General features: G+C 32.0%; 1 protein-coding gene across 4 annotated transcripts in view; it reads right to left on the reverse strand.

Moving 5' to 3' along the window:
• Positions 1-16,503, reverse strand: part of LOC127739366 (protein kinase C delta type-like) — a 99,164-nt gene that overhangs the window by 49,877 nt on the left and 32,784 nt on the right. For 3 of the 4 annotated variants that reach the window (XM_052251090.1, XM_052251066.1, XM_052251074.1), the window contains exons 3-4: positions 6,534-6,679; positions 1,621-1,817 (exon numbers count right to left, since the gene is read on the reverse strand). In XM_052251090.1, coding sequence (XP_052107050.1) covers positions 1,621-1,817; positions 6,534-6,663 — 327 coding nt within the window. In that variant the 5' untranslated portion in view covers positions 6,664-6,679. Of the gene's footprint in view, positions 1-1,620; positions 1,818-6,533; positions 6,680-15,488; positions 15,639-16,503 lie in introns of those variants that run through there. The other variant, XM_052251080.1, reaches the window with a different exon arrangement.

Below are 16,503 nucleotides of genomic sequence, written 5' to 3' on the forward strand. Positions count from 1 at the left end.
CTTCCGGCATGACGAAAAAAAGTGAGGAAAACTGATTATTTGAGTGAATTTTCGAAGTCCAAGGACCATGATTACTCTGCACAAAATCATTAGACCAGACCAAAATTTGAACTTGGTTTATAACTTGTCATGATAAAACTATATACCAATCATCAAATCAATGTCTTCAAGCATGACAAAAAAAAAGTGTGGAAACTGATTATTTGAGTGAATTTTCAAAGTTCAAGGACCATAACTCTGCAGGAAATGGTCAGACCGGAACAAAATTCAAACTTGATCTATAACTTGTCATGATAAAACAATACACCAAATATCAAATCAATATCTTCAAGCACCAAGAAAAAAAGTGTGGAAAACTGATTTGCCGGACTGCCGGACCGACCGATCAACCGACCGACAGACAGATAGACAAAAAGACGGAGTGCAAACCTAAATTCCCCTTCGACTTCAAACGGTGAAAGTGACGCCACCAAAATTCAAACTTGATCTGTGTTTTGTGGTAATAAGCATTGTGTATTAGTTTCATAACATTTGGATGTGGCAAATTATAGTTAGAGAACGGAAACTAATTTTGGGGCGTAGGGACGGACGTACAGACGGACAAGGGTAAAACTTAATGCCCCCTCCACTATGGTGGGGGCAAAAAAAAACCAAGAAGCTCCTAAGAGCCTGAATTGCTCACTGGGTGAAGCTATGCCATCTTTGATATCCCTTACTTATATGGCAAAATAATAACTGCAATTTGCAGTTTTCTAAAAAAAAGTCTGTTGATGGCATCAAAATAAACCACTATGTTACCACAAGCAATCAGCAAAGATGTTTCTTTGAAATAGTTAATACTTGGCTTTGAGATAAATGATACAGTTAGAGTCATATTGCATATTTTATATTTTCAAATTAAAAAGGACTCAAAATTATACTCGGTCCTTTCTCAAATATTGTATAATCACCATTTAGTGTCAATATTTGAAGTGAAATATTAAACACAGTTTCTCTTTTTAAACAATTGATGGACAATATTCCTTCATCGAAATATTTCACAATTAAAATTGGCCAAAAAGTATTTATATATAAAAATAAGAAGATGTGGTATAATTGCCAATGAGACAACTCTCCACCAGATACCAAATGACATAGAAGTTAACAACTATAGGTCACTGTACGGCCTTCAACAATGAGCAAAACCCATACTGCATAGTCAGCTATAAAAGGCCCCAAAATGACAAATGTAAAAAAATTCAAACGAGAAAACTAATGGCCTGATTTATGTAAAAACTATGAATGAAATATAAATATGATATACAGTAACAAACGACAACCAATGAATTACAGGCTACTGACTTAGGACAGGCACAAACAGAATGTGGCAGGGTAAAACATGTTAGCGGGCATCCAAGCCTCCCCTGACCTGGGACCTGGTGTAACAGTAAAACATATGAACAAAATATCAAAATCAGTTGAAAAGGGCTTAACTCATCAGATCGATACAGAGCAGAAAAACAAGAAACAAAAAAACAGACTGGACGTGGCAGGGTATTTATACATCCTTACAACAAAAAAGAAAATAACAGGATAGTGTTTAAGGCCAAAAAGACCGTAAATAGTATTTCTTTTTCTTACCCAGGCAGTTGCTATATTTCCATCTGTGCATTTTTCTGCCAATACTTTTGCTGATAATGTTATTTCTGCTAAAAATCTATTTGGTTTCTCCATGACAACAAGGTTGATAACTCTGCCATCATACAAATGAGCATCAAAACATGTATTCCATTCAGGATAAATTGTTCGCTTTTTCTGAACTTGCTGAATACCTCGACCTTAAATAAATTTGCAAAACATTAATAAAATGCTTCGCTGGGGCGCAGCTTGATACGACCGTAAAGGTCGAACCCTGAACAGTTGGGGCAAGTATGGACACAACATTCAAGCTTGATACAGCTCTGAATTTGGATTGTTATTAAATATTTGACACAGCATAGGTTTCTGACACAGAAAGAATGTGGTCTAAGAACTTCAATTTTTTTAATTTACCTATTATGGTCCAATGTCCAAAATCAAAATACATGGTTAGAATCAGCATATCAAAGAACCCCATATATTCAATTTTTGTTAAAATCAAACAAAGTTTAATTTTGGACCCCAACTTGGACAAACTTGAAAACTTGGCCCATATTCAAAAATCTAAACACATGTTTAGATTCAGCATATCAAAGAACCCAAAGAATTCAATTTTTGCTAAAATCAAACTATGTTTAATTTTGGACCCTTTGGACCTTAATGTAGACCAATTTAAAAAACCGGACTTAAAATTAAAAATCTAAATACACGGTTAGATTTGGAATATCAAAGAACCCCAATAATTCAATTTTTGATGAAATCAAACAAAGTTTAATTTTGGACCCTTTTGACCTCAATATGAACCAATTTGATAGCGGGGCCCACAAATAAAAAATCTAAATTCATGGTTAGATTCAGCATATCAAAGAACCCCATATATTCAATTTTTGTTGAAATCAAAAAAAGTTTAATTTTGGACCCCAACTTGGACCAACTTGAAAACTGGGCCCATAATCAAAAATCTAAACACATGTTTAGATTCAGCATATCAAAGAACCCCAAGAATTCAATTTTTGTTAAAATCAAACTAAGTTTAATTTTGGATCCTTTGGACCTCAATGAAGACCAATTTAAAAAAAACGGGACCCAAATTAAAAATCTAAAAACACGGTTAGATTTGGCATATCAAAGAACCCCAATAATTCAATTTTTTGATGAAATCAAACAAAGTTTAATTTTGGACCCCAATTTGGACCAACTTGAAAACTGGGCCCATAATCAAAAATCTAAATACATGTTTAGATTCAGCATATCAAAGAACCCCATATTTCAATTTTTGTTGAAATCAAACAAAGTTTAAATACTGGACCCTATCTTGGACCAACTTGAAAACTGGGCCCATAATCAAAAATCTAAACACATGTTTAGATTCAGCATATCAAAGAACCCCAAGAATTCAATTTTTGTTAAAATCAAACTAAGTTTAATTTTGGACCCTTTGGACCTTAATGTAGACCAATTTAAAAAACAGGACCCAAAATTAAAAATCTAAATACACGGTTAGATTTGGAATATCAAAGAACCCTAATAATTCAATTTTAGATGAAATCAAACAAAGTTTAATTTTGCACCCTTTTGACCTCAATATGAACCAATTTGATAACGGGGTCCACAAATAAAAAATCTAAATACATGGTTAGATTCAGCATATCAAAGAACCTCATATATTCAATTTTTGTTGAAATCAAACAAAGTTTAATTTTGGACCCCAATTTTGACCAACTTGAAAACTGGGCCAAAAATCAAAAATCTAAATACATGTTTAGATTCAGCATATCAAAGAACCTCATATATTCAATTTTTGCTAAAATCAAACAAAGTTTAATTTTGGACCCTTTGGACCTTAATGTAGACCAATTTGAAAACTGGACCCAAAATTAAAAATCTAAATACACTGTTAGATTCGGCATAACAAATAAATAAATGTGATCAAAGATTTTACAAATCTAATGCGCCATACTGTGCAATTAAAGATTACTTCTTGAAATTTTTCAATATTTGAAATTTGAAAAAAAAATAATATTTGAAGAATAATTCTTTTTAATTTCTGAAATCTGAAATGAGAAAAATTGACCCCCCACAATTTCTTTTTATCCCCCCCCCCTTTTTTCCCCCAAAAAATTCTTTCCCTCAAGATATGGTCAAAATCTCAATTCAAATTTCCAATGGAGTTGGCAACCATAATTACCCATTTAAATTTACCATAGTGCTAACTTAATCTATTTTATAATAGAATTAAAAATATAGTGTCAAATCTTTCATATGGATTTTTTTGTAAAAAAAAAGATGCAACATTTGCAGATATTTTTACTGGTCTTCCTTTATAAATATGCATTTCTTTAAACATAATTTAAAAGCAGTGTAAGGGAAGTAACCAAAACGTTGTATTTGGATTACCTCCCTTACACTGTTTTAAATTATCTTTATTGTTCATTAACCATTACTTTATACATAATTTAAAAGCAGTGTAAGGGAGATAATTTCAATGATGTATTTGATTTATCTCCCTTTCACTGCTTTAAATTATGTTTTGTACTAAAGTATTTGTCCATTAACCAGGACAACCTTGTTTTTCCCCCTTTTTTGCCCCTAATTCCTAAACGGTTTGAGCCATAACCCCCCAAAGCAAATCCTAACCATCCCTTTGTGGTATGGAAACTTGTAGTATAATTTCAGAGAGATCCATACACCGTTCCACAGTTATTGTCTGGAAACTAGAAAATGCTTATTTTTGGCCCCTTTTTGGCCCCTAATTCCTTAACTGTTGGTACCATAACCCCCAAAATCAATCCCAACCTTCCTTTTGTGGTATTTAACCTTATGGTAAAATTTCAAAAAGATCCATTCACTTAAACTAAAGTTAGAGTGCGAAAACCAATTTGTATTCGGACGACGACGACGACGACGACGACGACGACGACGCCAACGTCATACCAATATACGACCACAAAATTTTTTTGCGGTCGTATAAAAACAAGTAAAACTGTGAGCTACTGCTCACTGATGATACCCCCGCCGAAATATTTCGGTAAACAGGAAGTTGTTGAGTGATGAATCTGAAAAGGCATCACAGGGTATAGCTGACTTATATAAACCCTGAAACCAAATTTCAGAAATCCTTGTCAAGTAGTTCCTGAGAAAAATGTGAGGAAAATTTTCAACTTGGCTATCATGTGTAAAATAATACAAGTGTTCGGTAAACAGGAAGTTGTTGAGTGATGAATCTGATAAAGCATCACACAGTGTAACTTACTTATATAAACCCTGAAACCAAATTTCAGAAATCCTTGTCAAGTAGTTCCTGAGAAAAATGGGACGAAAATATTCATGGGATGGACGGACTGACGGATGGACTGACGGATGGACTGATGGAAGGACAGAAAGAGGTAAAACAGTATACCCCCCCTTATTTAAAGTGTGGGTATAAAAATCGTATGATTTTGTTCATTACCTTAATTTTTACATGTAAAGATGTAAAGAGCTGGTCAGATGAACCCAAACAGACAAACACCTTACAATCATTCTGTACGCTTGATTTAGTGGACCTACTACTTACAAGTAGCTGAAAATGGGACTAATCATAAAATTTAAATGACACAACCAAATGAACATTGTCAGACTTAATAACACATTCAATTTACCATATAAAAACAGTTTTTTTAAGTGGTCATTGAACCATGAGAATGAGGACGAGGACAATGGGCATATGTCAGAGGGAAAACACAGACCAGAAAGCACCTGTATACTAGATATGGACTATCAAGCTCTTCTACTTTCTAAAACATGAAGCTTTATATAAACCCTTATAGCTGCTGGATGACGTAACATCCCTATTTCTTTGACTTAATCCGCAAACAAGATGATAAAATTAAGTATCATTGGGTAAGCAGGCCAGTACTTAAGTCATCAGCTTGAAGTATATGATGTTTCAAATTTATTATTCTACTGTTAAAAGTTACAAAAAGATACCTTAGTGTAAACATGTGTTTATAATATTCATTCAGATTTTTCACTGTGCTATTAACACCAGGTAGGTGCCCTCATATTACCCTTTTGCATCATACAGTAGTTTAATTACATTATTTTCTGGCATCATCATTAAACTAGTATTAAACAGCAGTACACACAATTGAAGCTTTTGTTTGCTCATGTATTTATATTTAATAATTTATCATCAATATTTGATGAGACCCATTTGAGTATGATTAACTTTCCCTACAATCTCAGGTCAAAATGATTCTTTCTGTTGAGTAAATCCATCAGTTAAAAACCTTTAATAACTGTTTCTACTATCATAGTAGAGAGGTATGTAATTCACTGTTGCAGAATCTTTAGGATATATATAGGTCACGATGTATTAATAATGAAAATGATATTGTAACGTCATTGGCTGAATTCTTGTTGCATAGAACATTGTTTACCAAACAAAATCCTATTTTGGTGTAGCTTTTGAAAGTTTGATCCATGCTAGATAGATTCATAAATGATGATTGTACTTTTTTTATATACATGTCTATTAGTTTATTCAGTTACAGAATTAATAATCATTATTACTGATAATCTTGTTATCACATCATGGGAACTAAATGAATGCTGCTTATCACCCACACTTATCTTAGTCTTTTTTCATGCGATTTTATCTTAAGTCTTTTTTCATGCATTCCCTCATTCTTTTTTCATTTCTTTTTTAACCTTGATTTGTACATGTATCTTCTAATTAATGGTTTTTGAGATTTGAACATTGGTAATATACTGTTGCCTCTAAATTATCCACCATACTTCTTGTACTGTGGCCTTCCTTGTGACTTAATCCGTGGTAATAACACAGTGATCTTCCATGTGACTTACTCAGTGGGTATATCACCATATCAGTAATAACTCTCAATTTCTACACTTATTCTGGTACATTTCATTACCTGGTGTTTGAACAGACTCCTTCACATTTACAGCTACGTAAGGGTCAAACATTGGGGTTACTGAGTCCATTGAACTCCCTTTCTCCACCTGGAGAAGTTTCACTCGTATAAATCCAACTCCTCCCGCCATCTCTAATGATCAAGTCCTGCAATTTTTTAATTTTTAGAATTAGAATTCTCATAATTTTATAACTGTTCTTAATCTCAGCATCATCAGAATGACATATTTTTTCTTAAATAATTTAATTGATTACACTAAGACCAATGGCTTTCGAAGCAAAATAAAAATATACAAGAATGTGTTCATAGTACACAGATGCCCCACTCGAACTATCATTTTCTATGTTCAGTGGACCGTGAAATTGGGGTCAAAACTCTAATTTGGCATTAAAATTAGAAAGATCATATCATAGGGAACATGTGTACTAAGATTCAAGTTGATTGGACTTCAACTTCATCAAAAACTACCTTTACCAAAAACTTTAACCAAAAGCGGGGACAGATGGACGAACGGAGGGACGAATGCACAGACCAAAAAACATAATGCCCCTAGGTGGGGCATAAAAAGGAAGCCCCAAAACCAAAAGGATACAACTTATATAGTTATTATATTGAAAAAAATGTTGAAGAAGTCAAAATTTACCATTACACTTATATGAAGTCTAAATGAAGTTGCAGTTAGGCGTAAGCTTTTAATTTGTGTTGAAGAAATATATATTTTTTCAACAAGCTATTTCTTCATTTTTTTCTTCAGGACATTTAAATATTTAATCATAGCTTATTTTGAGGTTCAAAAGGAAAATGTATAGCACATGGTTGCCTATTTGATAGTTCAGTATGACATTTTTGTTCTTCCTGTTTGATATAAGTCCTGTTTGATAATATATTATAAATCCTTGTCATTTGAACAATCGTTAGGATCAATATTTCAAATGAAAATAAAAAACAAAATCTGTTTGAAATATAATGCGTTGTATAAAATTTTATCAATTTGATGTATATAATTTCATTTCGAAATGTAACATCAGATAATATAAAATATTGTCATTGCTATCTAGCAATGTTTCCTATTCCTGAAGCAGTGGTTCTTGTACATTTACAAAGAGCAGGTATTCAGTTCTAAATTCATTTTTGTCTACTATCAAGTGGCAAAGAAACTGGTAACTCATCTTAGAAAAGCCTGTAAATCCAGTTTTAAATGCATCCATTAATCATTCAAATCTTTAACAACAACAAATAATGTGAGATAAAATACAATTCTATGTTTGATTTAGTCACAAATCATTTTAGTTGATTTACATGAAAATAAAGTTTGAATATATCTATTATAAAAGAATATCATTAGCAAAAAAAATAAAGAGCTGGCCATGAGCACATGATATGCCCGTTGCTTTTTCAATGAATAAAGTTCAATAACTCCTCAATGTCATATCAGAAATTTATAAAAAAAAACTAAAGGGAGGTTATTTTGACAGATATAAACCAGTCACCAAAGTTTCATGAAAACTGTTCAAAGCATTTTTGATAATCAACCAAAAACTAGAAAATCCCCCCTTTTTTATGAATAAAATCCCATAACTCAGAAAAGTAAAATCTAAAATTTATAAAAATCCAAAGGGAGCTTATGTCAATAGATATAAACAATTCACCAAAGTTTCATGAAAATTGATTAAAGTGTTTTTAAGTTAATGTCCAACATGTTGATGACGGAGGGACGGATGGATAGACAACAATATACCATAATAGGTCCCATACACAGGCATAATAAAATGTGAAATTTTAATTATTGGGATGATCCTTGTGTTGTTAAATTTGTTTTCTGAATTTACAGGTGATAGACCTAACAATCCAATTCAGCAGTTTTAATAGTATTTGAAAATTTAAGCCTGCAATATAATAGACCTTTAATGTCATAAAAAGATTTATTTTTTTTCTGATTTATGAGCTTTTTTGCTTTTAATGACATAAGTGTCTACAAATTAGAACACTTTTATCATCAATGAACCAACTCTCATGGACACTTTTATATGAGAACAACTAAAAAAAAAAACATAATGAAATACTTTATTTTGCTTCATTATCTTGCTGAACAATCAGATGTGCCAAACAAAAGGGGAATTAGAAATCTAATTCAATGGATAAGAATTACAGAAAATAATCGATATTTTTTATTGACTATTTGAAAATTAATTTGTGTGCTTCTCCTATTTCAAAATATTTCATTCAAAAACTGCTTTCTACTTCAGAGTTGATGGTTACAATTTGAGTATATTAAGCATATATATCATCAAACATTTTACTTTCATTGCAATCTAATTAGAGTTCAAACAAACCTGAAGCTTAATTCTCTACAATACATCAGTCAAGTTTAGGTCAAATATATTAGGTGTTCAATAAAAAATGAACAATCTGCTTGTGACATCCTGACAGACACTATTGGAAGTTTTTCCATTCCGGGTAATAAGTTTTACCATTAAGAATCCGACTACATGACAGGCAATATCACTTTGTTAACAGCATCAATGGAAGAACTAGGCTTTTTCTGTCCGATGATAGGCAGGCATGAAAAATTGATGAGCACCTCACGATTTTATCATTTATGGATGAATTTTTATCCCACACCATCACAGTGAACATGTGACAAGTTTTTAATGATTTGAATGCTTATTGTTTTTACTATAACATTGTAGAGCTCCAATGTATGATAGATGTATAAATAATGTCACATTGTTTTCTAACACAAGAACAGTAAAAAAATTTACTTTTTTTTGAGGATTTTAAATTATTCATCATATTCAAATTCAAATTCAATTGAAGATGAGACCCATTTCATAGTAAGTTGTCCTTTATATAACGAACAGAGAAAATTATTATGGGATAAAGTAAACAGTTTTTGTAATAATTTTAAAGAATTACCCAAGGATAAAAAATATTTCTGGCTGCTACAAATGAGCATTTACCAACTCTTATGTGCCTAGGCAATTATATAATTAAGTGTTTAGAAATAAGATCCAGGTGGATACAAAATATATAAAATAATATTTAATTATTATGAAATTATTGTTATAGTTATGTAAGACACATGATGTGTTAGGCTCTGATCCTGTCCAATATATGATAGTATTATATTAGGATCTAGTTTTTCTTTTTTCCAATCATATTGTGCTTAATATTGTTGTAAATGATGCCCTTTATGGGTTCTTGATTAGATTAATAAAATTCTTATTTTATAAAATTCTTATCTTATTCAACTAGTAACAAATTAAATAATATGTGAAAATAGTCTTTCTAAATAATTAATTCACATGTCTTTAAGTACATATAAGACATAGAAATTGTTAGACCATATATACCAATATTGATGCAGAAATAAATGTTTTCATGTTAAGATAATTAGCCTTATGAAAAATTGATGAGCACCTCACGAGCTGATGTTTGATGTTTGAAATATGAGCCAACAATTCAATCAAGCATTGAATTTGAACATAATGCATTTGTTAAGTTTCCTGAGTATTCTGAGTATTAATCAAATGTATTGACTAAGTTTGAAGATTCACTTTACAAATCTTATAGAACATCAATCCTCCTAACAAGAAACAATATCTTTTGTTTGAAAATCGACTTTTCTACTTGAAGTAAAAATATGTCATCCTGGAAAATCTGGCACCAAATAATATCATTACAAGACAATTGCAAAAGAGCAATAAAAAATACAGAAGAAAACCTGGCACCAAACATCATTGTGAGACCAAAGCAACATAGCAACAGAAATCATACTGTAAAAGTGTAAACTGTTACCATGTATAAAATATAACAAGTGAAACTGTGAGCTACTGTTCACTGATGATATCCCTGCCCAAATACTTGACGGTAAACAGGAAGTTGTTGAATGCTGAATCTGAAAACACATCACAGGGTATAGCTGACTTATATAAACCCTGAAACAAAATTTCAGAAACCCTTATGATGTAGTTCCTGAGAAAAATGCGACAAAATATATTCATGGGACAGACAGACGGATGGACGGAAGGAAGGACAGACAGAGGTAAAATAGTATACCCCCACTTTTTTTTACTAGTAAGATCAAGTGCCGGAAATAGATATTTATATCAATAAGCACCCACACTGATGTTTACATTCAACAATTCACGTAACAGGTCTGACTTTTTTGCACTTAAGGAAAGGAACATGATGAAAGATATAATTGATAATAAAATGCTTCGCTGGGCGCAGCTTGATACGACCGCAGAGGTCGAACCCTGAACAGTTGGGGCAAGTATGGACACAACATTCAAGCTTGATACAGCTCTGAATTTGGATTGTGATTAAATATTTGACACAGCATAGGTTTCTGACACAGAAAGAATGTGGTCTAAGAACTTCAATTTTTTTAATTTACCTATTATGGTCCAATGTCCAAAATCAAAATACATGGTTAGATTCAGCATATCAGAGAACCCCATATATTCAATTTTTGTTGAAATCAAACAAAGTTGAATTTTGGACCCCAACTTGGACAAACTTGAAAACTGGTCCCATAATCAAAAATCTAAACACATGTTTAGATTCAGCATATCAAAGTACCCGAAGAATTCAATTTTTGTTAAAATCAAACTAAGTTTAATTTTGGACCCTTTGGACCTTAATGTAGACAAATTTAAAAAACGGGACCCAAAATTAAAAATCTAAAAACACGGTTAGATTTGGCATATCAAAGAACCCCAATAATTCAATTTTTGATGAAATCAAACAAAGTTTAATTTTGGACCCTTTTGACCTCAATATGAACCAATTTTGATAGCGGGCCCACAAATAAAAAATCTAAATACATGGTAAGATTCAGCATATCAAAGAACCCCATATATTCAATTTTAGTTGAAATCAAACAAAGTTTAATTTTGGACCCCAATTTGGACCAACTTGAAAACTGGGCCAAAAATCTAAAATCTGAATACATGTTTAGATTCAGCATATCAAAGAACCCCATATATTCAATTTTTGTTGAAATCAAACAAAGTTTAATTTTGGACCCCAACTTGGACCAACATGAAAACTGGTCCCATAATCAAAAATCTAAACACATGTTTAGATTCAGCATATCAAAGAACCCCAAAAATTCAATTTTTGTTAAAATCAAACTAAGTTTAATTTTGGACCCTTTGGACCTTAATGTCGACCAATTTAAAAAACGGGACCCAAAATTAAAAATCTAAATACACGGTTAGATTCGGCATATCAAAGAACCCCAATAATTCAATTTTTGATGAAATCAAACAAAGTTAAATTTTGGACCCTTTGGACCTCAATGTGGACCAATTTAAAAACGGGGCCCAAAATCCAAAAACTTAATACACAGTTAGATTCAGCATATTAAAGAACCCCAAGAATTCAAGAATAAAACCCCATTGAAATTGATCAAGAAATAAGCAATTTATACGAAGTATCTTCTTTTGCACAATACTGTGCAATTGAATATTTCTTGCTATTGCGCAATACTGTACAATTGACAATTTCTTGCTATTGCGCAATATTGTGCTTTTGGATATTTCTTGCTATTGCGCAATACTGTGCAATTGAAGATTTCTTGCTATTGCGCAATACTGTGCAATTGAAGATTTCTTGCTATTGTGCAATACTGTGCAATTGAAAATTTCTTGCTATTGCACAATACTTATTATATAATAATTTACATATCCTGTTTGGTGTGTATCTCCTACCATATCATTATTATTTGCTTTTAAATATAAATCAGAAATAACCAACTTAAAATGGAAAATTTTAAAAGAAAAAAAAAAGGAAAAAAAGAAAAAAAAAAAAAAAAAATCCCCCCCCCAAATTTTTTGAACCCCCTTATGATTCATCACCCCCAAACTCAATCCCAGCCTTCCCTTTGTGGTATGGTACCTTGCAGTACAATTTCAGAGAGATCCATACACTTACACACAAGTTATTGTCATGAAACTAGAAAAATGCTTGTTTTTTGCCCCTTTTTTGGCCCCTAATTCCTAAAATTTTGAGGCAATTATCCCCAAAATCAATTACAGCCTTCCCTTTGTGATATGGAACCTTGTGGTACAATGTCAGAGAGATCCATACACTTACACACAAGTTATTGTCTGAAAGTTACAAAAATGCTTATTTTTGGCCCCTTTTTGGCCCCTAATTCCTTAACTGTTGGTACCATAACCCCCAAAATCAATCCCAACCTTCCTTTCGTGGTATTGAACCTTATGGTGAAATTTCATGGAGATCCATTCACTTAAACTAAAGTTAGAGTGCGAAAACCAATGTGTCTTCGGACGACGCCGGACGACGACGACGACGACGACGCCAACGTCATACCAATATACGACCAAAAAATTTTTAATTTTTGCGGTCGTATAAAAAACTAATGAAAAATGAAAAAAATAGTTAATCATAAGATTATAATGAAGATCGACTGAACAGCCAATATCGCCCATAAACAACCAACTTCTGATGCCAGTAGGTAACAAAGGCCCTTTTGGGATGTGGAATATTTATATCTTTTATGCTTTGGATGACAGATATTTATACTCTTCATTTTTGGGATAGGGATATTTACAGGTTACTCAAATTAGATTTCAACCATGCTACATTTTTTTATAAAGGATCATGATTAACTAAATTGGCAGGGATTGTCTGACATATTTCAACTGAAAGACACAGCAGTGTCATAAATATCAACTGACATATTTCAAAATAACCAGCATGGCACCAAATAGTTTCAACAGGCTTAGACCCCTTTTTACACCTGGACATTCTAAGATAGATTTAAACTAGATCAGTTAACTTAATGCTAATTTAAGTCCATGAAGTGTAAACGCTCTGAATACACCTTCAATTGATCTAAACTAAAGCACTTCAAGAGGTAGTTTTATTTGAATTGATCTAAAGTGAATTGAACTTACCTCAAATGTAAATGCAGAGATCTATCTAAACGAGTAGGAATAATTCAAAACAATATAAACAGCAGTGCAAAACTTCAAGTGTGAGTTATTACAGTTTGGTAGAATGCATACAGAAGACCAACATAAAAAAGATTATACATGGACAAGATGGACCCAACAGTCCTTTTGACAGAGTTATGAGTAGATGAGAGGATACAAAATGAACTTAAGATTATACATGGACAAGATGGACCCAACAGTCCTTTTGACAGAGTTATGAGTAGATGAGAGGATACAAAATGAACTTAAGATTATACACGGACAAGATGGACCCAACAGTCCTTTTGACAGAGTTATGAGTAGATGAGACGATACAAAATGAACTTAAGATTATACATGGACAAGATGGACTACTGAGGCCCGCCGCCGCCACCAGCGCATGCCTGCCCGCCCCCCCCCCCCCCCCCACAGTCCTTTTGACAGAGCTATGAGTAGATGAGAGGATACAAAATAAACTTAAGAACTCACCTAGTTGAAATCTCAAAATATTCCTTAGAATATACAGTGATATGAAATAGAATTCTTGACTTCAGGAAGTCACCCCTGGACTGTTGAGGACGGATAAAGCTATTGAAAACAGAGTATTTTTTTACTATTTATACACAATAATTTTTATAGTTTCATATGTAATTAAGTTAGAAAGATTGCATTTTTCTTGCAGTGTAAATATAATGGCTCAAATTAGATCAGATCCATAGAGATCATCACAATGTCAAGTAATGTGAAAGCTAACTGGTTTTATTTAGATCAATTAAAATAATGCAGAAGTGTAAAAGCAGTCTTAATTTACAGGCCTATAATTAAAAGATGAAAAGTTTTAACATATAAAAATGTGAGAATTGTCATAAATCGGGCAGTCTTTTTATTCGTTTGAATTGATTCACTTTTTGTCATGTCTGGGCCTATCACAGCTGACTAATCACTATACAGTATGAGTTTTGCTCATTGTTGATACATTTCTCATTTATGATGTGGTAAATTTAACCAAAAGTGTTTTTTGTCTATAAAGAAAAGTCTGGTAAATATTAAATTTTTCATTCTCATACTGTCCAATTTGGCCAAATGTATAAAAAAAAACATTTTTGTTACATTTTTCTGTGAAAGAACAAAAATTATGGTTTTCTCTATATTTTTACTCAACCCAACTTCTTAAAAATCCAACAAAATGTAATCTTTTTGATCCATTATGAACCTAAAGCTAATCCCTGGCAACTATAATAATGCTCCTTTCTGAAATCTCTGAAGAATGAAAGTTCCAAAATGATTATCGTTCCCACTTCTCAATTAGCTGTGACTTCAGTGTAGAAAGCTTTATATTGTAATGGCTAATCCATCACAATAATTCTCCATCTAGATGTCATCATCAAAAGCAATAAAACAAATTTAAACATTTACCCCCTCAAGGAAGTTGTAATTGCATGCTGACACAGTATAAACCTAATCCACAGCAATAATCCCCCATCCAGACTACATGATTTTTTTTTCACAATAACACATACCCATAAGGATATGTTAAACTGATTAAATGCCCATTGAGCTGAATAAAATATCCATTAAAAATGTCCTAGGAGACTAGAGGAGAGTACATACAAGCTAACAAAATAGTTTCATTTTGTCCACATCTTTAGTATTAGTACTTTTTAGTAAATATGGTACTTGATCAGTATTTCGTTTATTTTTTAGCACATATATCTAAATCATAATAATAAGGGGATAAAAATACTTGTGTATGGGTGACAACATCACAATTAGGTTTTATTTTCAACAAATATGTGTTTATAGCCATTTAAAGGATTAAATATTTGATTAAATTCTTACAAAAATAGATATATACTGACAGATATTTAATCAAAATAAATGAATGTTATTTAATGGTCCATAAATTCAAAGCACCTGAGATGTATACATCACTCACCCAGTAATGTTAAATCTAGGTCAAATAACCAAATGTTTACATAGATATACAAATAATTGAAATATCTCATACCTTCGCTCTTCAGTGGTTTTAATGTCAGAACTTTTCATAAATAGTCCATTTCAATGTTTATTTCAATAAACTTCACAAAAGCACATTTACTTTAAAATTTTAACAAGGAAGGATCAGTTAATCACCTTTAACCAAGTATGTATATATAGGAAGTTTAAACAGTTTAAAAGGGGAGATGTCAAAATTGAAATTAAAAAAAATATTTGAAAAAGGGAAAATTTCAAAACATACAAAACTGAATCTTTTACAAAAATATAGATTCTCGTTGATTTGTCTAAATAAAGTCATCTATTCCTATTAATGCCCCATCGTTGCCTTTTAGATTTTTTTTTAATTTATAATTTGAGTGATGAATATATAAGAAGAAAAGTTAAACTAGCCTGCAAACAATGCCAATGAAGTCAAGGTCAGATTACCCTTGTTAAGCATGTGGATATATACATAAATCAAATACAGGTGACAGGCTACCCACTTACTGAGAATATGAACTTTGTTACAAACTTAACATCATCCTAAAAAGCTTGTCTATCTACTTAAGGTGGCCTGTAAATCTTTCATTATCAAACTATGAATCTATGTAACAAGCTGCATGGACTATTAGGTCTCATATCATTTCATAAAGTTATATTTTTCTCTGTTATTGCCTATTCATGTTGGCATTATATGTAGAATATATTGTTTGTTTTGCAATAAAGATTTTATCATTCATTAGTTTAGGACTGACCGCTGTTACACTTGACCAAATGAAAGTAACTTAGTAAGAAACTGAACAAACCATTTAGATCATGTGAATGGTTAACTAAAGAAATGAGATCAATGGAAAGTGATCCTGTCAGACTGACATGTACTACCTTGACAAAAGACATAGACAAGTGTTCAAGCATGAGGCACAGTTGTTAGATTAAGGCCACGGAAGCACGGCTCTTCTCTGAATAGGGACAATTTAATCATGTTTATACATAAAAAGTTGAAATAATAGAACAAATAAATATATTTTTGCTGGATTTATAGGATT

This window comes from Mytilus californianus, unplaced genomic scaffold (genome assembly GCF_021869535.1).
Source record: "Mytilus californianus isolate M0D057914Y unplaced genomic scaffold, xbMytCali1.0.p SCAF_1, whole genome shotgun sequence".
Classification (NCBI taxonomy): Eukaryota; Metazoa; Mollusca; class Bivalvia; order Mytilida; family Mytilidae; genus Mytilus; species Mytilus californianus.